The following is a 26,681-nucleotide window of genomic DNA, read 5'->3' on the forward strand; positions in this document are numbered from 1 at the left end:
GCTCCAACGCTTTGATAGATGGATGGATAGATAGATGGATGGATGGATAGATGGATAGATGGATGGATAGATAGATGGATGGATGGATAGATGGATAGATGGATGGATAGATGGATGGATAGATGGATGGATGGATAGATGGATAGATGGATGGATGGATAGATGGATAGATAGATAGATAGATAGATAGATAGATAGATAGATAGATAGATAGATAGATAGATAGATAGATATTCTCCTGTAAGTCTTTACATCTGTTGCTTGTTGATGTGATTTTAAAAGTGCAGAATATAACTTTTATTTAAAGCATGTTTTTTTTCACAGACGTGAACAGACACACGTGACAGTTTCAACAAATATGTAAAAATATATTTTTTCATAAAAGATACAGTTTTAATATTTTTGTATATAATGTTAACACAAATAACTCTAAAAATGTTTTTTCAAGTTTTGTGCACATTTGTTCTTGAAAAGCAGCTGCTTCCTGTTGGTCCATCACATAAAATCCCAGTAAAATACCAACAGAGGTTTACTGGCTGAAATGGGACAAAATATGTGAATACGTTTGAAAGGCAAACACCAAATCCTAACTGGTATTTTCTCATTGAGACGTAAATCTAACAACAGCACATAGTGAACTGACACAGCAGCCAGTGTCTTTGTTGCACAGCCACTTCCTGACAAAACAGATGAGGGTCCTTGCACTTAGCTGCACGACACACATTTACTGCACTTTGCAGTGCTAGAGTTCCTTCCCCAGGCAATGGCCCCATCAGGCCAGACAAGACGGCTGGGTGTTAAAGTGTGAGCCGGGTACATGGAATAACAACACGACCATCTGCCCTGGGAATGCACACATCCATCTTACTAAGCACAGGCAGGCTGGGAGGCAGAGGGACGCGGACAGAGAGGAAGCAGCAGGAAAAGGAGCAAAAATGGCCAAACGAGGCTTCATGTGCGCGGCGTTAGCAGGATATGGGACCTGCAGCGGAGACGGTAAAAACAACTGCATATGCTGGAGATAAAATATCACAGTATGTTTACAGCAGTTGAGCTGCATGGATCTCAGGAGGATAAGAGTAAGCAGCGTTTTTAATCTGATATTCATCATTTATTAGAGCATCTGCAGAACAGAACGCCACTCTCCTTTATTAAGCATGACATCAGCAGAGAGGACAGCAGTAAGTCCACTGTCCCGGCCTCATAACCATCTGGACCCGACTTAAGACACCGCCGTCAGCAATCTGGGGTCAGTGATATCATCTCGCATCTCCATTTGTTTTTATTTTTAGCCCATTTCCTCATCCCTGTATAATCAGCGTATATGGTCTCCCTGCAGTAACCATCCCTCTGCCTCTCTCTCCGATCCGCATTACGTTATCACACTGAGAGCTTTTAGCCGTGCGTCCAGCCATTAGCCTCAGACAGTAGGTAGCTGCAGCGCTGGGAGAGGCAGAGTGGAGGAGAGTGGCCTCCTGGTAGCTCCGGATGATGTCAGCCATGAAAGAAAAGTCTTTTTATAACGCCACCGTCCGCTCTGGTCACAATACGGCTCCTCAAGACGTGCAGTTCTGCTGTATGAAATGACCTTTAACTGTTTTCATTTTGGTTAAAAACTCATAGAAAGTGCTTTATGGTGGCGTGTGTCCTTGATTCAAAAGCTGTTAAGCTGCACAAAGCTGTTCAGGAGAAAATGATTGCCAGACTGCTGGATGGTTACTAAGGCAGAGAGTCGGTTTAAAATGGGACTATTACTCTGAGAGGTCTGAAGGAACCAGCCTGCTTAGCTGCTTTGCAGCTGTTTTGTAAAACTATTTATGGTCTTTGAACTTTTCCACATTAAAACTTCAAACTTCTACATTTTAGAAAGACAGACTTTGTACCGGTGCTTGATTTCTGTAGAGTCCTTGAAACTGCTCGATATTCAAACTGCACAGGTTTGTAATATAGTTTAGGCTTGATTAAAAGCCTAAACTTGAAAAATATCTACTGTTGAAACCAGATATTTTCATACACCTAATAAAAAGGCAGATATGTTTTTTTTCTCTCTGTTTGAAGTTGAATCAAACTAAAAGTTTCTTGTTTTAGGTCGGTCAGAATCCCCAAAATTATTTCTATTTGCTAAATGCCAGAAAACTAAACTGCTGCCCTCCAAACAAACGACTCCTCCTTCTTTACATCAGTATCGATCAATTATTTACATATCGGTGCTGGATTGCGGAAAGCAGCTTGACTACATTTCTTACCCACATGCATTTTGGAGGAGCTGAACGAGGAGCAGCCGGCTGCTGCCTCAGTGCATTATAAGCCTGGTGGGCCACCAGGCTTTACTTGTTTCCCCACCAGGCTTAGCATTGCTTTTTTATTTAAATTTTCTTTAAATGTTTGCATATTTTAAGATTTTATAGTTGGTGTTCAGATATTAATCTATCAATCTTCCAATAACACATAATTATCAAGGGATATTTTCAAATTTCCTGTCAACTTTAAACATTTTTGGCAGGCCTCTGGATGACCGACTGCCACCGGGGGTAGCAAGTTTTCTGGGGGAAACCTGGAACCTGCATCTGATCCTACGGTACCGACCGGGTTTGTTCCTGTTATGGGAAGAGCTGCAGGTAAACGGGTCAGAGTGCCGCTGTTGCAGCAAAACAATTAGCTCTGAGACAATAAGAACATACAATTCAGTTCTTTAAAAACTGAACTGTTTATTAGATACTATTAACATAATCTCAATCGAAACAAATCCCTATTTTTACAGTTAATTTGCTCAATTATGAATTTAAAATTTAACCCTTGTGCCTCCGAGGAGTTGGACCCCATTTGTTAAAATAAGGGTTAAAATAGGCCTAAATGTTGAATACTAATCTATATATCATCCAGTTTGTTGTATTTAAAGGACAAAATAAATCAAGCTGATACATTCACCACTCTAACTTAAATTTAAACTGTAGCCGTCCTAAAAACTGACTTTTAAACTAACCAAGGTCTCAGAGATGTGCATGAAAATGGCACTGAAAAAAGAACAAATGTGTTAGCATAAATGTCATGTCTTCCAGTTCCAGTGTTAAATGTTCATTAGAATATAAAGTTTATTGATCTTTGAGAATGTGTTCTTGCACTATTATGCCCTTATTACCATTAAATTACTTTAAAATGACCTCAAAACAACAATATTATCATTTATCACAATAACTTCTGGGACAATTGTTCAGATAAATTTGTTTTTGTGACAGACCTACCAGTTATTTAATTCAATCATTTGAACAAAGTCTCTTTTTTTTGCCTGGTATCGAAATTAGTTTGATCTAAAAGGTGACAAAAAAAGCAAAACAACAGAATAAACGTTTATGCAGGTTTTCCACAGTAATCTATAAATTGGTCCTCGTTTGGTGCAACACGCTCAGTGAAGTTTGGTTAGTCCATCGAGGTCAAACCCTAAACTTTTCTGTATACTGAGTTTGTCTGAAGCGTACATCCAGCATAATGAGGCGGGAATATTCTGCGTGGGCGTCGGTTCTGGTGAGCGTGGCGGCAGTGGTTCTGTTACACAAGCAGCTGTGCCTGGTGGCTACTTGGGGAGTTCTAGTTTATTATTCCTTGTTTAGTCAACCTCTGTGGACTTTTTCCTAGCAGTGCTTCTTATGCACTATAGAGTAAAGCTGCATGACACTGTTTAAAACGAGCTCTGCTTTGCCATCACAGGCGAAATATTAAAGCTGAGCCCCAAGGTCAGAGGCAGCAGCCCTCCTTCCAGCCCGCGCCGCTGCAAGAGGCTCTTTTCTGATCCACTCCAATAACATTAAGTTATTAGTTGATTTCAGTGGATTTAATCAGCATAGTAATTCCTCTCCATGGAATGATAAGTCCCTCTCAAGAGCAGTTAGTAAGTCCACTATGCCTGCTGATTAGACACAAGCCCGCTGAAATAATTCATCAGAAAACCACGAAAAATAATTTATCAAAAGTTCCTCTCCCAAAACCCGCGCAGGACCTTTGCTCCTAAATAATTAAACTCTGCAATTAGGCATCTTAGCATGCGCTCAGTGTGAGGCTGCATGCAATATTCATAACAGCACATAATTATGCAATATATTCACTGAAATAAGAGGCCATATATCCAAAGCGGGGCTGTCAAGAGGCGAGACGTTTTTATTTGGTTCATAGCATTGTTTTGTCTCGTCGATGAGCAGCCGGCCTCCGGAGATGGATGAGAACAAGGACGTCGGGCCTGTAGCACTGCTGCCATGTCTGCAGCTCTGAAACTGGGAAACACAAAGCAGCAGAGAGAAGGCACACTGAGCGGCCATGCCCTCGCTACAGGAAGCGCTGCTATCAAAGCCCTGGCATACCTCCGTGCTGCTCCGCTGACCACAGTCAACAACAGATGAAGAAGAAAAGAACAGGCATTAAATTAAAATGGAGCAGAGACTTGGTGCTGTCACAAGATGTGCTGTATGATGAATTATGTATAACGCTCTTCTCAGCATGGTAAAGAACTGTAAAGATAAAAACCAGGCCTGATGTTGCCTGGAGCAAATAAGCAACGGCTCCGGTCTGCAGTGGACGCTCTGCGGACCAGGTTGGCTTTCATGTGGAGGTGCGGTTCAAAGCCCAACGCAGAACAATCAAAGCTAATGTGTGGCTGGACGGCGGCGCGCTCGGTGCGGGCAGCAGGGACACACGCAGCCGGGCGGGCGCCTCTTCCACATCACAGCGGCTCGTTTTCCACACGCCGCCTTTGGAACTTATTATTTTTCACTGTGGAAAAGAGGTTTACCGCTGCTGGGAGCAGTGAACAATCGAATGCCTCTGATGACGCGTGTATGATGAATGAGAGGGAAAAGCCTCCGTTTTCCACTAACTTTACTGTAGCTAACAAAGACGATCAGTGACAGATGATAACTGGTCCTTTCCTGCATAAAAACTGTATTGTTGGGAGAATAAAGCAGAACGAATGTTGAAGGCGGAAACGTAGTAGACCAACAACGCAGATCTGTACTGAAGCAGGGATCCTTTCATTAAACTGTTTTAGAGATTTTAAAGCTGTAATGATGTAAAAATGTGTTGGATTAACATAAAATACAGGCACAATATATGAGTATCATCTAAAACTTCATTTATTTCAGGATTCAATTTGAAATAAGAAACTTGTGTATTACCATAAATAGACTGATTACACACATTATGGGGAATAATAATACAATATGATATAAAGCTTTAAAAAAGTCGATTTTTACAAAATACTGCCCCTTTAAGGGCTAACTTAAACTCATCTTCGTTTTTGGCGCTCATCTTCCTCTTAACCAGTCCTCCTTAGATTAGAGTATTTGTACTGTGTGTCCGTCTGCTGGACTGCTGTCAGCTCAGCAGTCTTCCTCCTGGCTGTATAAACCATGACATGGCCATAAATATCATTTCAATCTCAAATGAAGGTGTTTACGAGGCGGGAACGGGAGGAGCGTGTGATGTGGAATGATGTGGAATTATGAATAAAATGAGAGCAATATCCAGGACTTAGAGGGTCCAAAGAGGAGAAATAAAAAAACTGAGGTTTTTAACTACTGGGAGGATGACTGGCAACCAGGAATAACTGATGAGAGGAACGCAGAACAGCTGATGAAATGAACAGGAAACCAAGGATCTGACGAAACCAAACCCTGAAGAATAACACTGAAATAGGAAGAACTGCATATGCAACGTTAAAATAATATAAAAACAAATAAACAGGCAGATAATGATGCTTCTCTCATTTTCTACATTTCTAGGAAAGTCAGATGTGAGTTTGACGTAAAATGCATCAGTCTGTGTAACAGAATCTGTTTAATATCTGAGTCACTTTTTATTTGAATTAAATAAAACAATGTTTCGATTATTTTTCGCCTTGCAGAGTTTTGCTGTTTGATGCATGAGAGCTGCTGACATGTGAGACATTTTAGTCTAAAAGTTAAACTGATGAGATACTTACTGATAAAAATGATATTCTACGTACCTTTTAAATTGAAAGATGCACCAACCGAAACAGAAAGCATCACAATTTTATCAGTCCTGAAATGAGACAGAATTACAAAGAAAATGGATCAGTGAACATTTTAAAATAAAGTCCTGAGCAGCAGACTTATCAAGACTTTTTTAATATCAAGCTCTCCATTTCTGTAGCTTTTTTTTAATGATGGAGTTCTACCATCAGTATAATACAGATGTGATTAACATAAATAAGAGTTAAAGTCAAAGAGGCGTAAAGGTCGTCACTGGGGACTGCTCTCGGGTCCGCCGGGTGATTTACAACAACTTAATTTGACTGTGTGGAGTAATTTATCTGTGACAGAGGAAGTCGAGGAACTATCTGCATGTCGCGCACGCATACGGGGCAACAATATGCCATAACGGCACACATCTCACATCTACCCAATCAGTCAAGATGCTTTACAACTTCTGTCAGAGGCCTTAACAGTTCTCATAAATTATAGGGCCATTGTACCTGCTGCCAATAACTTTTGAAGGAGAACCTCAGCCAAACTGAATGAGCGGGAATGTATTGCTGTTACTGATGGGAGCTCCTCGAGCGAAGTGTAGGAAAAAAACACAGACCCAAAACTTTGAGGGTAGACAAAGCTTTGTTTTCACCCAGGTATGAAATGTGACATAAATATTGGTATTTTCATGCCAAGCAGGCAGCAGCTCGCATTTCTTTCCACTTCGGCTCAGAGTTTCCAGTTGCACTGCAAAAACACAAAAGTATTTTTATCTAGTTTCTTAGCAAGACATAGGAGCTTTTTTAAGTCAATAACTCCTTGATATTAATTTTAAAATAATTAGTTCCACTGGCAGATTATTTCACCTATAAAAAGATATTTTCCCCATTTAAGAAAGGAAATAATCCACCAGTAGAACTAGTTATTTTTTGTCAATATTAAGGAATTACTGACTTAAAACAAACTCCTATCTTGCTGAAAATTACCTGGAAGTTTTTGTTTGTACAAAAACATTTGCATTAGAAACTAGACAAAAATACTTTGTAAAGTTTTGTGTTTTTGCAGTGTAAACATTGGGTTTCATGTAGAGTTGCACCGATCCGATATTAATATCTGAATCTGTCCTGATATTGAAAAAAATTCTAGATCATATATCAGTGACAGTGTGAATGATCCATAAGGGCAGATCTATTCAGTCTAATTCTGTGCTTTGTGCTCTGAGTGATGTCATGCTTTATTATTTATTAAACATTACATTTAAAAATCCTCATCGTACTTTATGAAACATTTGAAAGATTTGTTGCAGTTTATTTCACATGTTTGACCAAACATGTGAAATAACTAAAAAACTAAAACTGCTTTGTCAGTTTTAGTTTATGATTTATTTTATTTTTTTACTGCACTGACTGAACAAATTAAAGTTGTTTTTTCATGTTTGACCATGCTAGTGTTTAAAAATGAAAAGGTTTAAATCAGTTCAGCTATTTTCTGTATCGAATCGGTATCAGCCGATACTAAACCTCAGATATCGTATCGGAAATGAGAAAATTAGATCCAGTCTCTAGTTTCATGTAGAAAACAGGAGAAATGAATGAAGCAAAACCCTTCAGGAGCCAAAAAGCAGCAAGATATTGTCATATTGACAAAAATGAGTTTGTATGTGAACCTCGGTTCTGCAAGCAATAACATGCAGTGATTTATCTGACACACACACACACACACACACACACGCACGCACACACGCGTGCACACACACACACACGTGCAGACCGCCCACTGATATTCTACTGGGAAATCATGACTAGTACCACAGAGTACAGGGCGGTATCTCAACCTGATGTCAATAAGACAATCAATTTATACAAATATCAGGAATGTGTAGCATGTAAACAGCACGATTGGGAGATGTTTAATACAAATTCCTGCCTGTTTCCCGTCTGCAGCTTTTTGATAGCATTCATGACGCTCAGAGGGATGGAAACCTGCGGGACAGAGCAGGAAGCAGCCAGTCCTGTTGTCACGCCAACAGAGCGGACGTCGGATCGAAGGGCAGACGTTGATGACCGCCTGCAGCGCTTCACATCCAGCTCCATTTAAACACCACCGGTATTCTCACAGGAGATCTCAGAGAGGCTTGGAAACCACAGAGTGGGTCCGACAGACAAAGCCGGTGATTTGAAGGTAATTGGGATAAAATTGGCCTCAGTGACTGAAAGGCACAGAACGTTGAGTTTGCATTAATACAAAGTTCTTCCTTCAAACATAAGTTTTCCCTTCAGATGTGCTTCTCTATAGATCAGTTACATAAAAGAGAGACCATGTAGTTTTATTGCAGATAAGAAATCATAGAGATGAAAAATGCTTTTCTTGTGAAAACCAAAATGTTTTTAGTGTTTTTTTGTCATAGTCAAACTGCAAAAAGACAAAATCTTATCAAGTATTTCTAGTTTCTAGTGCAAATATCTTAGAACACCTAAGATACTAACTCATATAAGTAACTTTTCAGCACCACATAGGGCCTTGTTACTTAAATAAAATATTCCTTAATATTGATGAAAAGTATCAATATTACTTGCCAGTGGTAAAATAATCGACATCTGGCAGATTATTTAACATGCAACATGGGGAAAATGTCTTTTTATTACTGATCTGTCGGTGGAACTACAACTTTATTTTATCAATATTAAGGAATTACTAGTGAGATAACGGATAGTTTGCTGTTATCTCACTAGATACTAAACAAAAAATACTTGGCAATACTTTGTGTTTTTGCTGTGTATTTTTTTTATTTTCTCAGGTATTTCCAAATTTAAAAAAAAATAAAAAATAGGAGTAATTCAGGAATATCCCTGGCTGTCGGTATGTCAGGCCTTAATGTGCAGGTTCCTTTAACAGGAGGATAAATCAACTGAGAGTGGGATGCAGGGCAAGTCAAACAGATGGTCCCCATAAAGCCCGGTGTAAACTCTCCAGATGCTGAGCGGTAGCTGCAGCTCCTCTGACATGCAGAGGAATGGAGGTTCTGGTACCGCTGTGAGTGTTGGTGCTCTCTTTATGGCTGCATGAGGCTCTGTGGAGGGGAACCCAGGCCCCGCCACTGGAGCTGCTCCCAGGCCGTATGCTTTGATGAACCTACCCTTGAAAAAGCGGGACATCCGTGACCGTACTCTGAGCCCGGTCGACGCCTCCTTCTCCTCCTGCCTCTCCTGGAACACATAAATCACATTCTCATATCATCATCTAGTCATATTCCATGCATATGCAGCTCTAATCAGTAAATCTGTCAGCCTTCTCACCTTTCGGTGATATATCAGGTTCGTAATACTCTCCCCACATATGCAGTAAATCTGGAACAAAGCTCATGTTTCTTGAAATTCAAAGACAGAAGAGCAGAACTTCACTTGGAACAGAAACTGGGACTTGACTAGCAGCTCAGCCTTGAATCTCTGTCTGCTGAACGCATCAGCGCACCACAACACATCTTCCTCCTCTCACACTAAAACACTAAACCAGACGGGAAACCAGAACTATTTCCTCCAGAACATCTCTGTAGAGTTCGGGGATGCAAACAATTAATCAACTTCTGGTTAATTGTTGACTTAATGGTTAATAGATTAAAATTTGTTCCAGTTGATTAACTAATAATGTCCACTTAGACGTTCTGTCGGTGTTGTAGTTTGGCCACCGTCCAGCAGAGGGCGCCGCTGGTCATTTAAGCAGAGCTAGTTGATGCAGAAACAAAGATGGCAGAGTCATACCAGAACAGGAAAGAGAAACGGTCCAAACAGAGTCCGGTTTGGGATGCTAAATGGACTTTATGCTGTTCTGTTTAGAAATATAAATGATAAATTCCTTAAGTTTCACCGTAACGGCGCTTCATTCAGCTGAGCTGCATGATGGAGCAGCGTCAACTTCCACGTCAAAAATTACTGATTTGCTTCGAAGGTGAGAATGTGATTACTACAATACTGTATTAGGGCCAATGTAGACAGAAAAAATGAGTATATTCTGTCAAAAAAACTCAAAAATATTCTAGGAGAAACAGACTTTTCTGAGATCCAAAGCTCAAAAATATGAAAGAAAAATCATTGAAATTTTGAGATTAATCTCAGAAATGTTCAAGAAAAATACTGCTTTCCAAAGTCAAACATTTGCTAGGAATCAATGATCAATTAATTGTTAGTTGATCAATAATATCAATCAACTTTATATTAACTAATTAATCAATAACCTGCATCTCTAGCAGTAACTGAGGTGTACAGGAGAGCTGGGCTCTGTCAGCCAGGCGCTGACATTGTCTGCAGCCGATCATGGCTGACCTTGCATGGGGATGCTGCGTCCTTCGCCTTGGCGACGCAGGCCGGGCAAGGCCGATCGTCATGGCGACTCAGGCTTCAGGGGATTAGCATCCAGGAAAACCAGAGGAAAGACAAATGAAATGGACGTGCAGGAATTGATCAATGCCTGGGTCAATAACGGTTCGATTTCTTCCTCACAAAATTCCTACGAAGAGGAAGACGATTGATCTGACATCTCCAGCTTCATTGGCATTTCTAACAATATTAATTAAGAAAAATGCTTAGCTGACTGGTAGATGGGTCAGCCAATACTGTTAAACCAAAACAAATGATAGTTGCAAACACAATGCTGCAACAAGAAGGTGCAAATCTACTCGTGTTCACATTTCCTGAAAGTGGACGACGTCTCCAACACAGACGGACGTCAGGAAATCAATCGGCACTTTAACCGACTCCAGAGGAAGCCTCCAGCGCCCGGCGACGGCCCGTCAGGCGCTCATAAGAAAAGGCCTGACGAATGAGCATCAAGCTCCGGCTCGTCATCTTTTCACTCTCTGTCACTGAGATTGGCCGCTCTAACTCTCGGCGGACATCTTGGCTTGGCAGAGACGCTGAATCTCGTTATTCTTTACTTGGCCCGGATCGCACAGGTCAATATCACGAGCATGGTGCTGGGGAGCTGTATGGAAATGCATTTCAATTCAATGCAATAAATCATTTAAAGCTCCGGCTGAAAATGTAATCATGTAATTGAATTTGGTCATCAATATCTACTATATACATGCGCGTATGCAGAGCACAGGGGGCATCTTGCGGGCGTATACGAGCGCCGGGTGGGAGGAAACGTGTCAGATCTCAGCAGGAAGAATGAGTCATGGCTCTGCAGTTAGGCCTCGTTATTATTCACACGCCTCTAAACGATGGGGCTGCTGACGGTGAGACGCCGACAGTCTGTTTAGCTCCAAATGAACAGGACGAGTCAAGTTTTAATATCACCAGCATTACTGTGGGTCTGCCTGCTAAGATGACATTAATTCCCAATGAAAAGTAAAGATATTTCTTTCAAAATCCACTTTGTATGGAGCAAGTGTGTCCAAAGTTTTTGTAGCAGAAGCCAAATGCAGGTCAAAAAGTTTTATTGAGGGTTTTGCTGATTGGCATTTTTTGTCAATCAACAATAATGTAGGCATGAAAATATTTATAAAACAAATATTTATAAAATAAATAAATAAAACAGTCCGATTTTTTTGAATGTGTAAATCGTTGTAGGTCCAGAACTTCAAAAGGGTTTTGCAAGTTTTCCTTGTTGAAAGAAAGCCAACCACTTTGCTAAATTATTTTGGGCTTGATTGAAGAAAACTGGAAAATACTTAGTCTATTTTTAGCAATAAAAATAACATGATTTAGGTCACTCTTCATTTGAAAATCGTATTCAGTTAAGTTTTAATAATGTGATTAAAATCAGATTTTAGTGTGAATCTGGTCTCAATCTGAGAAAAGAGTCAGATTCTCCTCTTTTTAATGACCCCCTTTTATTTTACTTTTGTAGATTTGTACGTCTTTCATTTAAGCAAAACAGGAGAAAAACATTTGCTTGCTCTGTTTGCACTTTCCTCCTTAAAAGAGACACTTTTCAGTTTTTTATCTTCTAAAGATGTTTATTTTTTTACTTGAAGGTCTGTTGGATTAAATCCTGATAAAAGTGTGTGATTGTAACATGACAAAATATGAAACAATTCAAGGTTTGAGAATAAGTTTATAAGGCTTGTGTCTCCCGAAAAACAGTCTTCAGGATCTCAGCTTGTCCAGCTTCTCCTTTACGTCCGTCTCATTTAGCTAAAAGATGGAGGAAAATCTGTCAGGAAAGGAAACAATCACAAACAGTCGCTGAGTCTGTAAACAGATAATTATAATTATTATTATTATTATTATTATTGTTTTCTACCATCTGATGGTCATGCCCTGTAATCCATAGTCAGTCTAAATCAGCAACATTCTTGTGAGCCTAAAAGTAATAATTGATGAATTAAGGTATTGATGAGGTCTTTAACCCGGGTCATAACTGGCCCCAGAAGTCAATAATTATCCCAAACAGAATATCTTTATTGCAAAAGTGCACACAGCAGCAAAAATCATCACCTCACCAAAACATCCCCCTGCGGTGTAATTGCCACTGCTTGAAATTATAGTTTTCATTAAAAAGAACTGTTCATGGTTATTGATTGCTTAAATAAGACTCAATATCTTCTCATTTTCAAAGCTGAATGAATTTGCGGGGAATAGTAATATCACCCAACTATTGTTAGCATCCATCACGGCGCGGCGCGGCGCCGCTGCTGTCCCTGGAGGATTATTAGGGTAAAATAAGTGTATTTAAATGAGTGTAATTTCTGGGAAGCAGAGATCTGTGCAAAAACATCTGCATGCTCGGCTCAGCCGCGCTTCATCACCGTGACCACGCACAATAACCATAACAAAGGACACAAATCAGGTGCAGAGCAGGATCAGCCTCTACCTTTCCTGTGGCTCCATCCAATGTACCAAACCCGACTCTCTGCAAACAAAAATATATCTAGCTCTCACAATCTAATCTGCCTGTCAGAGGCGCACTCTGCTGACTTCCCTTGTCCTTAAGAATAGATTTTCCGGTAATAATACACAGAGAGAGCCACTGAGGCAAAATAAACAGGTTATGCACGTATTAGAGGAACCGTGGTTGCTGGGAACAGGTCTGCATGACCCTCACACAACGAGGAAAATGATGATTACCATAATTACTGGTTAGGCCATTTTCATGTGACCTAATTCCAGAGCAAATGAGAAAATTGGACATAATAATGAAGTGAAAATGAACTGAATGTGAGACAGAACTACATAAAACTTATTATAAAGAGTACTCACCTGTTTCTTGCAACCTGCAGCCTTAGTTTTCTCTGGACTCGAGGCGTCTAAACTCTTCCTGTCTGCAGTGCTGTCAGAGGCTCCGTGCTCTTCTTCAACCGTTTTCGCTTCAACCTGCTCAGAGGGGAAAACATGAGAGCCTCCATGGTACACACTGTGCCTCGCAACAGAAATAGACCAACAGTGAGCAGAGAGCAACTGCAAAGTGGAAGGAAAATGACACGTGGCTTTCCAAACTTTTACAAAACTTTTACAAATTGACATCTAAAGAGTGTTCATTTAAATTCAGCCTGACAGAGTCAGAACTCTGGTTTGTGTCTCTACCAGCCTGGCAGATGGAGACGATGAATGTTTTGACCATTCTGCTTTACAAAACAGCTCAAACTCATTCAGATTCAATGGAGGAAATCGGTGAACATCAATTTCCAGATTCCTGTTTCCATCCAAATGTGATGCGAATTTTGAGTGAACTTTTAAAATGTTAAAAATAATGGAGAAAGTTTCTGGAATATGTTGCTATCATGCATGCTGCCATTGTCCCATGTTAGCTATTATTCACGCTTATCTCTCATGCCTGTTGTTGCTTTCAGACATTTTATTGCAGACATCCAGACAGACACCAACAACAGAAACAGCTGATCATTTGAGGTGAATGTTTGCTACATCAGAACATATTCAGGAAATGTTTCCCTCTCCCCTTCAGCACATTAAATCTTTTTTGGAAAAGTCAAAAACCACCTAAATTGAACAGAAGAAAATTTTAGAATTTTGACATTTTCAGTAAACGCCAATCTACTTTTTTCACTTCCAATACCGATATACAGAAAAACATCTTTAGTTTCCATCAAGTTTTCTTTAGTGCAGTTCTTAAGATACACACAAAAAGCTTTGATGGAAACACAGCTGTTGTTTCAAACACATGCCGCACTTTTCAAAGAACCGAGGGTCATTTTCCTTCCACTTTACAATCATGCACCGCTTTGCGTTGGTCTAACGTATGAAATCCCAACAGCATACACAGTTTATGGCTGTAATGTGAAAAAATATGAAGAACAGAAATCAGTGGGTGTGTTCTTGCATGTCACCCTCCTTTACTCAGCTGCACTTTCTGCAGTTTTCTGTTTATGCAGCGTGTTCTAGTGAGCATTTATGAGTCTGAGTGTAAACATAAAATCAAGTCAGGCGTTCTCACCCAGGAAGGTAAAGCTTAGCGGGGAGAACATAAACAGCTTGTCATAATGATGAATTATCATCTGACTCCATGAACTAAAAAACATAGTTTTCCAGCTGCTGACATGCTGTCAGGCTGAATAATTCAGCATGTCTGCGTTTCCTTCACAGAGCCGGTATCTGTGCCAACATTTTGTCTTTAGGAATCAGAGCTAACTCCCATGTGGTAAACAGAGCAACCTGAATGCTAACGCGCTCATTAGGTGGCGGCTGAGTGGGATTACGTCTCACCTGATCAATCGGCAGGTCCACCTTCAGGTGGGGGTCTTCCTGCACCTCCACCGCGCCCTCCACCTCCCTTCTTTTGTTTTTTGCATTAAATACGCTGTCAGCTGAGGAAAAAGGGATTAATCACAATTACTTGTCTGCCTTCTCGTTTTACCGTTTCCCCGTCCATCCCTCTCTGCCCCGTTCCTTTTTTTTCCTCTCCTGCTCAACTTCGCAGGAGATCAATACTGCTGTTGAGCCATTTATTTATTTAGAGAGGAAGGACCAGGATATAGGCCATCGCTGTGAATCTTTCCCCCCGTCTACAATCCTTCCACAGACGGGAAGCGTTCCCGAGTTAGTCGAGATTTAGCTCATTCTGTTACATTAAACAGATTTTCTCCTGTAAACAAATTCCTTTTCTGGCAGCAGCTGCTAAAACTGATCCAGGGTGTAATTTTAATAATGAAACACGCTGCTGAACTGCCTTAGGTGATTTCATTTTAATAATAAATAACCGCGGTTGTTAGAATTCGCAGAGATGAGACTAAAAACTGCACAGAACAATACTTTGAGATCTGCTTTTTGTTGTTGTTTTCATTTAAACATTATTTTTAGATCTGTTTCCAGATTAAATTCACAAAAACAACAGAATGAAAGAGAAGCAGACGTGTCTGATCCTTCACCAGGTGACGGAGCTGCCGCGTGTTTCTAAGGATCTAATGGAGTGAATCAGTAATGAGCAAAATGCCAAATTTAGCTCCTGGTAGTGGAGTTTATAAGGAGGAAACTACAAGAGGTATTATGAGGTAATGGTAAACCATTTTGGTATTATCTGATGGAAATGGGACTTTTTCCTTTCATTACATTTCAGAGAATTTAGGCCCCATTATTATACACTGCATGACCAAAAAACAAGTCGCCACCCGGATTTAACCAGGCAAATGGCTGCTGCCTGGGTGATTATGTTTTATTTAACACCCACTGATGCAATGAGCAGCAGCCCTGTGGAAAAGATGTTTGTCTGTTTAAGAAAGGTCGAAATATCGGCTTCTAAAAAGATTATTGAAACTCCTCAAATTAGGCTGCACATTGTCTGACGCATTATTAAAAACTGTTAGGAAAGTTGGGAACCATCAACGTCAAGGAAGAACTCATGGAAAGGAAAACCTTAGAGATCACGACCAGCGATCACCACGTCGTCATGGTAAATTATACAAGTAATAATTGAGAAAAATACAAATTTTGTTGTTTTGACACAATTTTCACGTAATATAATGATAACAGCATAAAAAACCAAGTTCACCCTCTCAAAGACTAACTTTAATTCTGTAAAGAACATTTAACCCTGGAAATCAAAGACATTTTAAATATTCAAAATAAAACACAACAAACAAAAAGGGAAAGAACTATTGCTGCGCTTCATTTGACTGCACTTATAGATTTGTAATGTTTGTTTGGTTGTTTGTTCAGGCCACCATGACGTCACCTTCATCTGGATCAACTCCAGCCTCCTGCTCCGACTCACAGGAAAAGGTTTTGTTCTACATGCCTCAGCAGAGGTCTGACTTTATTAATCCCTTCATAGCCTCAGTGAATCTGTTTACTGGAACAGGGATCATGGCCCACAGCAGCATCCAGCCTCCACCGTGTTGAACCGCAGTGACGGTTCAACACGGTGGTTCTGATCAAGCTTCAGAACCACAGACTGAAGCTCTGCTCTCCTGCATCATGGATCATTTTCTATGACTTCAGCTTGATGAAGGTTTTTACTAACTTTCTTTTTTGCTTTCATTAGTTTTTTTTTTGTTTTTTTGTCCAGTTGCACAAACACAGCATCTTTATTTTCATCTCCAACATTTCTGACTTCACATTAGTTTATTTGAATTGTTATCAGGAATTTTATTTTGTTTTCGAATTTGGTTTTGAAAATTGGACATCCATATAATTTACAATAACACAGATTAAATAACAATGTTTTCCTGACCATGATGAAAACTTGACTGGAAAATTTTAACAAATAAATTAAAGGTTAACAGACGCAGTTCAGTTAACAGCAGAGCTAATTTTTCTTTCTGCACTTTTGCATCTTTGCTAACTTTGAAAATATTTAGCACACTTAGATTCCCCTAAATTCATTTTAGGGAGATTCTAGACCTTTACATTTTACTTTGCTGCTTTGCAAACTTTTAGTTTAATGAAGTTCCACATCCGTGTTAAAGTTTGATTATCAGCTCTGTATGATCTTCATGCATAAGATAAAATTTGGGTAAAACATTTTGGTAACACTTTATTTGAAGGGGTGAGCATAAGACTGACATAACATCTGTTATCAACATAAAGAAGTCTGTATGAATGTTTATGACAGTGTCATGAAGTGTCATTCGGTAAATAATGGCACAGTCTTATTCACACCCCGTCAAATAAAGTGTTACCAACATTTTAGACAAGCTGCTTAATGAATGTTTCTGCTTTGGCAACTTTCTGCATTTGGTGTTTTTATTATTTATAAATTATAACAACACTGTTCCTTCAATTCCATGACAACCAAAACCTTTAAACTACCAGAAGTTATTTCTTTTACATCATAGTGAGAAAAAAAAAACATATTTACTTCTTATTAAAACCAGCTTAGTATTACCAACGTTTTATTAATTCCTGAGAAAATGAAAACATTTCATATCTGAACAAGATTTTTGGGATATATTTCCCATAAGATGGCCTGATTGAATTCATCTATGATTTAAGCTTCCTTAACAGCGTTTGAAGCCTCATTCTGTTTAATATTCACCAGGAAAAGTCGTGTTAATTTCAAACAGTGATGAGATATGTTCTGTTTGGACCCACAGAACAGGTTGGGAATCCAAAGAAACCTCCTTCACCTTTCAGAGGATTTATTTTTCTGCACACCAGATGAGTGTCTTCTTACTCACACACACACAAAGAGGAAAGCACAGTGATGCACAGCCATCTGGACACGTGCAAAAATGAAACCCATAATATAAATTTGTAATCAAAAGGCAGCAGGTTTCTTTAAGTATAATCACAGTGAAGAAGATTGTGATGAAGGAACAAACACAGAGGAAGAGGAGTCTGGAGAGCAAAGCGTTAGGAGAAACATTGCTAGTGAAAAGCTCTGCTTGCCTCCTGCTGTGACGCGTGCTGGTTTTCTGGACACCTTCCTCTGCTGTTTGACTCGCTCCGTCTTGGCTGCATGTTCCTTCATCTTGCCCCCGACTGTGAGCTCAAGGTCCTCTCTATCGCATACCTGAGCACACAGCGAAGGGACGAGACAGCAGAAAACATGAGACCAGAATAAATCACATTTCCTCTGACTTCTCTCTGACCTGTCTTTGAAATTTTGTTGGCAAAACAGCAGAAACTAAATCAGTTTATGTACATTGACAAAGGAAAAATTAAACTGTCGTCCATCCTAACATTAAATTGTGGTTGAAAAGTAGCAGGTGGAAAGAAATCCAAGAAAAGATGTTTATTGATGTCTGCATGTGGTTTAAAGGTGATGAAATGGGTTAAATTGGCATCACGTCTGATTTTTTGTTTTGGTTGAATTTTGACAGGACATACAGACCGATGGGCTATTTTCATCCTTGGTCAACCTGAAATAGCCATGAAAATGTCTCTGGGCTTCTAGTGGAGAAACAGCGAAGCAACGCAAAACTCTGAATTATAAAGTAAAAAAACCAAGAAAGACACTTTGCTCCCCTGCCTACTTGAGCTGGTAGCCTCATTCTATGATTCAGCCATTAACACAGCTCTCAGAATGAAATGATTTCTAAAAATATTTAATTTCCTATTTTCTTAAGCTGCTATTTCATTGTATTTTATTAAAACTGAACCTATTCTCCTATTTGTGGATTTTTATGTGAAACAAAACAACTAAAAAAGAAGCTAGTTGTGCTAGTTGAACTAGTCATAAACAGTTCTGCAATGCTAACATGGTATTTAGCAGAAGCTAATGCTAAAGCGCTAAATTCAACCATGTTGATATCCACCATGTGTCGGCGACACGACAGCGAATCATTCTGGGTACAGAACAAACTGCAGATAATCCAACCGATAACCAAAACTTCAACACTTACTGAATGTTTACAAAACAGCCAAGTAAATTAATGTTTTAGAGTTTATCCTGGAAAATAATTTAGAGGAAGCTAAGTGCGCTAAATGTTTTCAAAGTTAGCATCAGCGCTGCACATAAAAACGAGCAGAGGTGTGCCTACAACTGAGTGAAAACATATTTAACGTTATTTTGTTTCTTTGCAGTTCTGGTTATTAACTATTCAACTTTAAACATGGTGTAGTTATAATCCTGTATGGACGTTTATCGATTTGTTCCGACAAGCAGACTGATTTCTGCTGTATTTTTATTTTTTACTAATAGTCGACGGGAAGGAAATGTGTTACTGTGACTCCAAAAAGTGATACTTACCAGCAGAAAGTCACATACGTTCATATTTCATGAGTGAATTGGCCCAAATCAGGATTGGAAGCAAAATCAAAAGGAGCAATTTTTAGCTGGATGGATGGAAAAGAAACTTTTAGACAATTTAATAAGGAATCAAGTCTGAAAACTTATTCAGACTGAGAACATTTTTTAAGTTACATTAGGGCTTTTTTGCATTTTCCTTTACCCTTAGTGTTTCATGGGCTGACATGTTCTACTGTTATTGAATTCCTCTGGTTTCAATACATCACAAACACTCAACCTATCAATCACCTGGGAGTGTGGCAAACAAATCATTTATTGATGGAATGGGGCAGGCGTGAATTTCTAACCGCATTTGTCTTATTTATCAAACCAGATCAAACAATGAAAATCCAAACAAGCTTAAAGGGAAAAGAGAGGGAGTTGCACGGAATAACTTATTCCTCAGCAGCAGACGGCAGAAGGTTATTGATGGAGGGGGAGAGCAAAACAAAACACAGAAAAGGAGAGGAGGGGGGTTGGGAGTGAGCCGCACAGTGGGAGAGTGAAGGAGTGAGAGAGGAGGAGAGGAAAAGCAGGGAGAGTTCAGTCTGATGTTCAGACAGCAGGGTACACATCTGAATTAATGCTTCCACAAAAGACAGTTTTCTCCTTGCAGGCTCCTCTTCCCCTCTGTAGGTAGCGAGGTGAGGGATGTCTCCCTTACCCACTGAAACGCGGTGAGCTAGCTAACTCTGCGTTTCAGCAGCGGGGTCCCTGAGCTGGCTCAGGGGACGCTGCACTGATCTCCACCAGAATACACTCCTGGCTCTGCTGTTTGCAAGCTCACTAACATGGAGTCTGGGGAGCAGCCCAGTTGCTTCTTCACTTGTTTGCCTGCTTTAATGCGGAGGCAACGTCTGTTGATATTCCTTTGAATTCCTGCAGCCGTTAGTGGACTCAGGAAGAGAAGTAGAACAACAAAAAGAAGATTGAGGTTTGCTTTGTGTATTTAGTGAAGAAGAGTTGAAATGGAGTTCATGCTGTAGGTTTGCAGTGGGGGGGTTGAGGTAAGAGGAGCCATTTTTCATATTCACTACATCAAGGGAACCTTAGTTTGATCGCCAGCTCATATACCTGATATTTTGATAATATAGCATGTCTAAAAAAGTTGTTGTATCCCTAAGCTTCCACTTCTCTCCATCAGACACACACACACACACACACACACACACACACACGCGCACACACACTTCATCCTGACCCTCCAACTTGACCCCACGCCCTCTAAACCCCCTTCCCTAAATAAGTCACTTTTTTCCCATCGAGCTCAGCATAGTGGGCTTGGGAAATCACTAAAACTGGATCCTTGGCAAGTTCAGACTCTAAGAACCCAAACAGGAGATCAGAGAACCGTCCGGGTTTCTAACCTCAGCTCCTCACTGACTAACGTGAGACAACGTCACCATGAAGCTCCGAGTCAAATCACATCTGGCCAATCAAATATGGAACAGCTTGTTTTGCTTTCTGACAGCCTGGTGATGAGATGTAAATAGATACCATTTAAATCAACACTGAATCAGGGCTCATCACTCAGGGAGAGCGCTGGGAAGGGGAAAAACCCAGAGCAGATCTGGGAAAGCAGACGCACAAGTGGAGGCGCGTCGGTGGAAAAGCTGAGGTCATGCAACCAGCCTCTCTTCTGGGTTACATGTCTGCAGCTCCGGGTCCGGTGGGAGCAGACGACGTTGTGTGTCAGGAGGCCCCAGCCTGTACCAGACTTAGTACAAACAGGGTCTCTGGGAGGGCAGAGAGGAAAGCAATCTGTGGCCCTCTCAAGTAGCAGAGAACAGGAGTCAACGAGAGGACAGGGTGATCCGATAGCCGGGGGATAACGGAGGCCCCAAACAACCGGGCCGACCGGCCTCCAGCCGAGGCGGCTGTGGGATCGGTGGGAGCCACTCCCAGGGCTGCTTCACAGTTAGCAGACATGCTGGCAGCAGCGCGGAGGCACCGCTTCCCTCAGGGCCGCGCTGCTTCCCCTCACCGCTGAAATCATCCGCCAGGAGCCGAGGAATGGGGAGCAGCACTAAAGTGTCGCCGATGACAGAAAGTCTGGACAGTCCAGTCAGGAAACCTCTGTGGATTATTTTTACAACATGCTTCAGGTACATTATGATTACTATTGCATGAAGTAATGGGCAGGGATTATACCCATGACTCCTACGTCTCTCTGCCCGGCTTTCTAGCCAGGTTTTAAAGGAACCTGTTATGTTCCTTTAAAACAAGCTGGGATAAGTCTACAAAACATGTTCTTTACGTTTTTCACCTCAGTTCTGCATAGTGTTCAGAATGAGCCATTTTAGGGCTCTGTCACTTTTATGCAAATTATTTGCTACTGGCCACGCCCCCGCTGTGCCCCACAACTCAAAGTTTGTACTAATACTTTATACAAATGGCTGCAATTATACAACTACACATCTTTGAAAAGCAGAAGTAGAGCCTCCTGCACAACCAACAAGAACACAGGAAGTGGTTTCTGAATGGTAAGTTGACAACAAAACAGTCCAGCAGTAATTCTTGGTGGCACAGATCCGACCAGGTGTCGGAGTTATCTGAACACCATGATAAGAATCTCCTGTTGGTCACATCCCAACGTTGCTCTATTGGATTGAGTTTTGGTGACAGTGGAGGCATGTGCAGTTCAGCAAATTCATTGTCATAGTTTGAGCTTCGTGACATGAAGCATCAAAAGATGGGAACACTCTCCTGGGAACCAGCAACACTCGGGTGTTTGATGTTTAAGCTGTGCTTAGTTGGTACTAAAGGGCAAAGAGTGACATCATCACTATCGCCTGAACAGGAGGGATCCGTACTTTCATGATGTTTATGCCAAATGTTGACCTTCTCGTCTGAATGTTGACCTGATATCAACTCATCAGATGTTTGAGTCTCTTACTGTCCAGTTCTGATTGATTTGTGGGCTTGCTAGCTTTAGCTTTCTGCATTTAGCTGACAGGAGCGGCGCTCGGTGTGGTTTTCTGCTGTTGTAGCCCAACTGCTTCAAGGTTCAGCCTGTTGTACATTCAGAAATGTATCTCCACATTCTCCTCTGACCTCTGACATCAACAAGGCATTGGTTTCTGCACAACTGTTCAGTGGATTTTCTCTCTTTTCAGACCATTCTCTGTAAATCTAAGATGAGTTGGTGAGAAGTTTCCAGTAGACCTGATGCTATTCTCTGCTCTCCATCTGCATTTCTCTCTTTTTTGTACTTCACATCTCCACTCATTCAAGTGAAACATGTTGGCCTTTTGAAAATTAACGTTCCACCAAACGCCCATCATTCCTGCAGAGACGGTCAGAGCAGGACAGACGGCGTCTCTGTGCCGTCAGGCTGCAAGGTTACATTTAACACAGCCCCAGTGAGCATGTTTAAGGGATGCTTTTACTGGCATTCCCAGCCAGACTGCTGTTGTTTTGTGAGGTCAAAGTGAAATTAACGATAGATGTGACCCTATAAAGGGCTGTGTAATCAGCAAGCTAAACAAGTGACAGATCAGGGGCGAGCAAGTCATTTTTTCTGCATGCATTTTTCCCCTATGGAAGATTCTTATTAACCCAGCAGCTCAAGCTTGCAGATTCATGAGACACAGAGAGGAGAGAAGGAAAATGCAGCCGCACCATGCCTGCTGAGTGTTGCTCCAGCGAAATCACAGCCATAGATCTGTCTCTGTCTCCACCTACTGGCAACAGGTGAAACAGCAACAACTTCCCTCTGAGCTCTGGGTTATTTTATGAGTTTATTTTGATGACAAAGTTATTTTCATTGATTATTTTCTGCTTGGACGGTTGCTAACATGATGAAGAGGTCTTACTACAGCGCCTACACTTCAGCTCATTCTAATACACCGCTAATATCAATCCATATATCTGAACAGAAAGCCATTCAACAGAAGGTACTGCTACAGATAAGGGCAGGGGGTATTTTTCTCCATCTAATAAAATTGGCACCTGCAACAGCCTTGCCATCTTTCATGGTTAGAAAAATCAGATGTCAGACGCATCTCTCACAGGAAGGAGGGGCCTTGTGCGCCGAAACCTGCTGACTGGGCATGTTTTCATCTTCACCATCTGATTTGGTGTTCTTTTCTGGCCCACAGCAGAGCAAATTCTCATATGGATTCAAAACATTTCACTGCCTACTTAATCACAAAACAAATTGTCCTGGTTCTAGTTTCGAATGGGATTTTTTTTCTCCCCCCTAGCAAGCAAAGTCCCACGGCTGCATGCAGCATGATCCAAGGCTCAGCGCACTTGATCAAGTGGACCAGCCTGTCTCTTTTGGGGATTACCCATCAAAGTGCAAAGCGATGGTAACTCGATGCTTTCTGCAGACAGTGATTGATGATGGTTCTGTTTCATAACGAATCGCGCCCCCACAAGAAGTCGTGCACAAGTGGGAAATGTTAATTGAAATGCTTTGTGTGCAAAGGGTTGTGATTTTACCAAGGTGTTACAGCAGTAAACTGCAGGCAGACGTGGGGGGAGACTGTATCAGCTTCACGTTTTATGAGAAACCGAACAACCTGATGGCAAACTGGAGTTGACTTTGAAGTGGGATAACTCACCGTATTATTTACAGGTCTTTTGTTTCGAGCAGATAGCAGGAGAGCTTTGCTGCAGGGGCAAAAGGAAAAATGTTACTCTTTTCTTTTCACAACAAATCTATAATCTAGTGCTGCTGTTTTTTTTATTTTGTTGTTCTTTTTTTCAGTTGTGGAAAAACAACCTCTATCAATTTGCTAGCAAAAGACTGGAGAAGCACCAAGAAATCAGAATCTGACTTTTTCAGACTCTTATAAATGTAAATTATTTCATACACTGCAAAAACACAAACTCATGATGATTCAGTTGAATCATTTTTCTTCACTAAATTTCAGCAGAGAACTCACCGTTCATATGGGAGAGGTTTGAACTTTTCAGGTCCAACAGCAACATAATGCTGGTTGTTCTCCAGTTCAGAAGATCCGCTGACAGGACGACCGTCTAACCGGCAAAGCCTGGAAAGTTAAAAAAAAAGTAAATAAATAAATTATATACCACAAATCACACCAGTTTTAACATTCAGGTCCAGCAATAAGACACTGTTTGACTAAAGGTAGTCATTCTTATTTTAGTGACTAAAGAGTCTCAAACATGAGTCACCAAATCTGATCCAAGCCTTTTAATGAAAAGTTAAGTGGAAGGAAAAAAGAGGAAGAGGTACACTAACAATATAAATAATCACAGCCTGGAGAGAATGTGAAGCAAAAAGTATTAAATCTGAACCCTACAACCCTGCCCTGTTTACTCTGGTTGTCTTCAAAGACTCCTGGTGTTTAATTGTTGTCAATTATTTTCTTTTTGTTTTCAAATCCATACAAGGTTGTCACTCCAATCTTTTTGCAAAAGGTATAAACACCTTTATGGAAGACATATGAGTAAACTCAGGTAGGTACAGAAAAGAGCCAGAGAAATATTAGCAGATGTATTTAATAAAATGTTTTACACCTTTTTTGCTGTCACCAAAGCAAAAGCTTGTTTTTGTTTGAATCAATAAAACAATAAAACAGAAAAATGTAGAAAACAAATACTGAGAAATGATCAAGTGAGCTTCACTGAGTTTACAGAAAAGTCTGCTGAGTAGCTTCATATTGTGTTGCAGCAACACGTTGAGCACTTCAGTCAACTTTTTTTTAAATTCATAATGCAGTAACAACAAAAAAGAAAATGTGCCTCTTGTCTCTCTTCACACTCGTTTAAGTCACAGTGATGATTGATTTTACTTGTAAACAGCCCCGGTGCGAAGCTCCACTTTGTGCGTCACCATGGTTAAAACACGGTCCCAGCTTTTGAGAGTGTGCTTTGGGATCCGGACCCGAGCCGGAGGAATCCGCAGCTCTCCGTTGCTGAAGACGCTGTAAAACAAAAACCCCTGAAATGCGCTACCAGTCACTGTACTGGGAGGACTCTGGAACCAGGAATCACATCAATACTCACTTTATTGTGCAAGTTCCATCCTTGGTTTTCCTCCAGCGAGATGAAGCAACTACTCTGGTGTGAGGTACAGGTTTAATCTGTGCAAAAACAATCATGATGAAATATCCTATTTTTTTAGGTTCATTAAATGCATCAAGACAAAACACTACAATTTATTTTTATGTAAACACAACAACTAGCTTTTTTTCTCATCTTTGTGCAGGTTTAATGTAAATGAGTTGATTTTAGGAACAGAATTTAAAACTACTATCTCTGTCAAACCTCATTGTTACATTAAAACCAGTCTGTGCCTCATTTCTTCACATGTCCACCACCAAACTGTCCAAGTGCTAAGTAACATAAGGCACTAAAAATATTTAAACTTATTTGTCCACATGCATTTATTCAACATTTAATTTGATTGTAATACTTCAAAATATGGCAGAGGCTTTATGAAAACTGTTTTACATGGTGATAGAGAATGATCATTCAACTGAACGAAAGTGTAAAATTTGTTCTTACCATAGTATTTTTCTTTTTCTGCTGGTTTATGGTGGCTATTCCACAGTAACTGGGGAAAAAATACAAATATTGTGACTGAAACCAGGCATCCAACATGGAATTACATTAATGGTTAATGTAATTTGCTATTAAATCGCTTTTAAAAATAGCTAATAATAATAATGCTAAACATTACTTTCTGGAGTTGTGTATTCTGAACTGCAGGTGTGTGAATTAATCTTTTTAAAAAAAAACAACTAGGAGATTTCTGAGTCTGAAAAGTCAAAATCTGATTTTTTTTTATTTTATTAATCTCAGAAATCTTATGGAGTTTGAAAAATTTAAAAATTGCCAGAAAAACAATAACATTTTGAAATCAATCTCTGAAATTTTCTTGTTTTTTTTGTTTGTTTGTTTTTGTTGTTTTGGTTTTTTTAATTTCTGAGTTAGAAAAGGAGAAAACTTGGTAGAAAAAAAAAACATGGACATTTCTGAGTTTGATTTCTGAGTTTTTGATTAAAAAAAAAACATTTGGAGGGAATTTGCTCCTTTTTTAATCTAAAAAGCTAAAAGTAACTAGTTACTATAATACAATCACTCTAATTGAATCCCACTTTACTTACTTCAGGACCTTGAAGGGTTCATTCCCCGCTGCAACATAGGAGCCCCCATGCTTCAGCTGAGCCAGCTCCTGCACACTGTGGCCCTCCGTGGGTGTGTACAGCCTCCTGACGGCGCCGAACGGAGCCTCCATGTGTCTGGTTAAAGTGTTCATAAAGTTGTCGAAAGTTGACAGATGCCGGGGATTCAGCACTACTTTTTTCCCGGGATAGAAAGCGTCTCCATTCCGGTAGACGGTGACGGTTTTGGCCGGAGGAAGAACCGCAGTTATCCGTGGGTTCACCGCCATGTTTACCTGCAGGCGGTCCAGTCTGGTCTAAGTGGATCCGGGATGCCGTGAGCCACTGGAGCCGTAACTGGATCTATGAGCTGGTAATATGGGGAACAATTCAACCACAGGGGAGGGGCGTCATCTTGAAACTTATCCTCCGTCTGTTTTCTTGTTGTGGGCTTCCTCTTGATCGTTGCCAGTTAACCTGCGTCCTCTAGAGAACAAAAGCTGTT

At 40.4% G+C, this 26,681-nt stretch overlaps 1 protein-coding gene and 1 long non-coding RNA gene across 7 annotated transcripts; one reads left to right on the forward strand and one right to left on the reverse strand.

The window, feature by feature from the left end:
• Window positions 1-705: 705 nt before the first annotated feature.
• Window positions 706-16,667, forward strand: LOC107837811 (uncharacterized). 2 transcript variants are annotated; one of them, XR_001663860.1, is made up of 3 exons: window positions 706-1,249; window positions 7,919-8,156; window positions 16,085-16,667. It is a non-coding gene; the product is annotated as an uncharacterized LOC107837811 (long non-coding RNA). The 2 variants fall into 2 exon arrangements; XR_001663859.1 differs by lacking the exon at window positions 16,085-16,667 and having other exon boundaries at window positions 706-996; window positions 1,119-1,249; window positions 7,919-8,394.
• Window positions 4,133-26,681, reverse strand: dcdc2c (doublecortin domain containing 2C). 5 transcript variants are annotated; one of them, XR_001663857.1, is made up of 13 exons: window positions 26,180-26,681; window positions 25,578-25,626; window positions 25,077-25,153; window positions 24,863-24,994; window positions 23,990-24,097; window positions 23,666-23,714; window positions 17,756-17,879; window positions 14,636-14,736; window positions 13,175-13,288; window positions 9,112-9,181; window positions 5,993-6,048; window positions 4,353-4,367; window positions 4,133-4,265 (listed from the first exon to the last, which is right to left on the reverse strand). XR_001663857.1 is itself a non-coding variant. In XM_007565543.2 (12 exons), the coding sequence occupies exons 1-11, from the start codon at window positions 26,464-26,466 to the stop codon at window positions 6,032-6,034; spliced, it is 1,128 nt and encodes a 375-aa protein (XP_007565605.2). In that variant the 5' UTR covers window positions 26,467-26,681; the 3' UTR covers window positions 4,133-4,265; window positions 5,993-6,031. The 5 variants fall into 5 exon arrangements, 3 of the variants coding, with proteins under 3 accessions (XP_007565605.2, XP_016533756.1, XP_016533757.1); XM_007565543.2 differs by lacking the exon at window positions 4,353-4,367; XR_001663858.1 differs by lacking the exons at window positions 4,133-4,265; window positions 4,353-4,367; window positions 5,993-6,048 and adding an exon at window positions 9,272-9,343 and having other exon boundaries at window positions 9,160-9,181; window positions 26,180-26,680.

Source organism: Poecilia formosa, unplaced genomic scaffold (assembly GCF_000485575.1).
Source record: "Poecilia formosa unplaced genomic scaffold, Poecilia_formosa-5.1.2 Scaffold178, whole genome shotgun sequence".
NCBI lineage: Eukaryota > Metazoa > Chordata > Actinopteri > Cyprinodontiformes > Poeciliidae > Poecilia > Poecilia formosa.

Bases quoted from the DNA above. Each gene is read 5' to 3' on its own strand.
- dcdc2c (XM_007565543.2), bottom strand. From the start codon at position 26,466: ATGGCGGTGAACCCACGGATAACTGCGGTTCTTCCTCCGGCCAAAACC. The intron at 25,627-26,179 runs GTAAGTAAAGTG...TTTTTTCCCCAG, and splicing joins GAACCCTTCAAGGTCCTGAA to TTACTGTGGAATAGCCACCA. The intron at 24,098-24,862 runs GTAAAATCAATC...TTAACTTTCCAG, and splicing joins CGCACCGGGGCTGTTTACAA to GCTTTGCCGGTTAGACGGTC.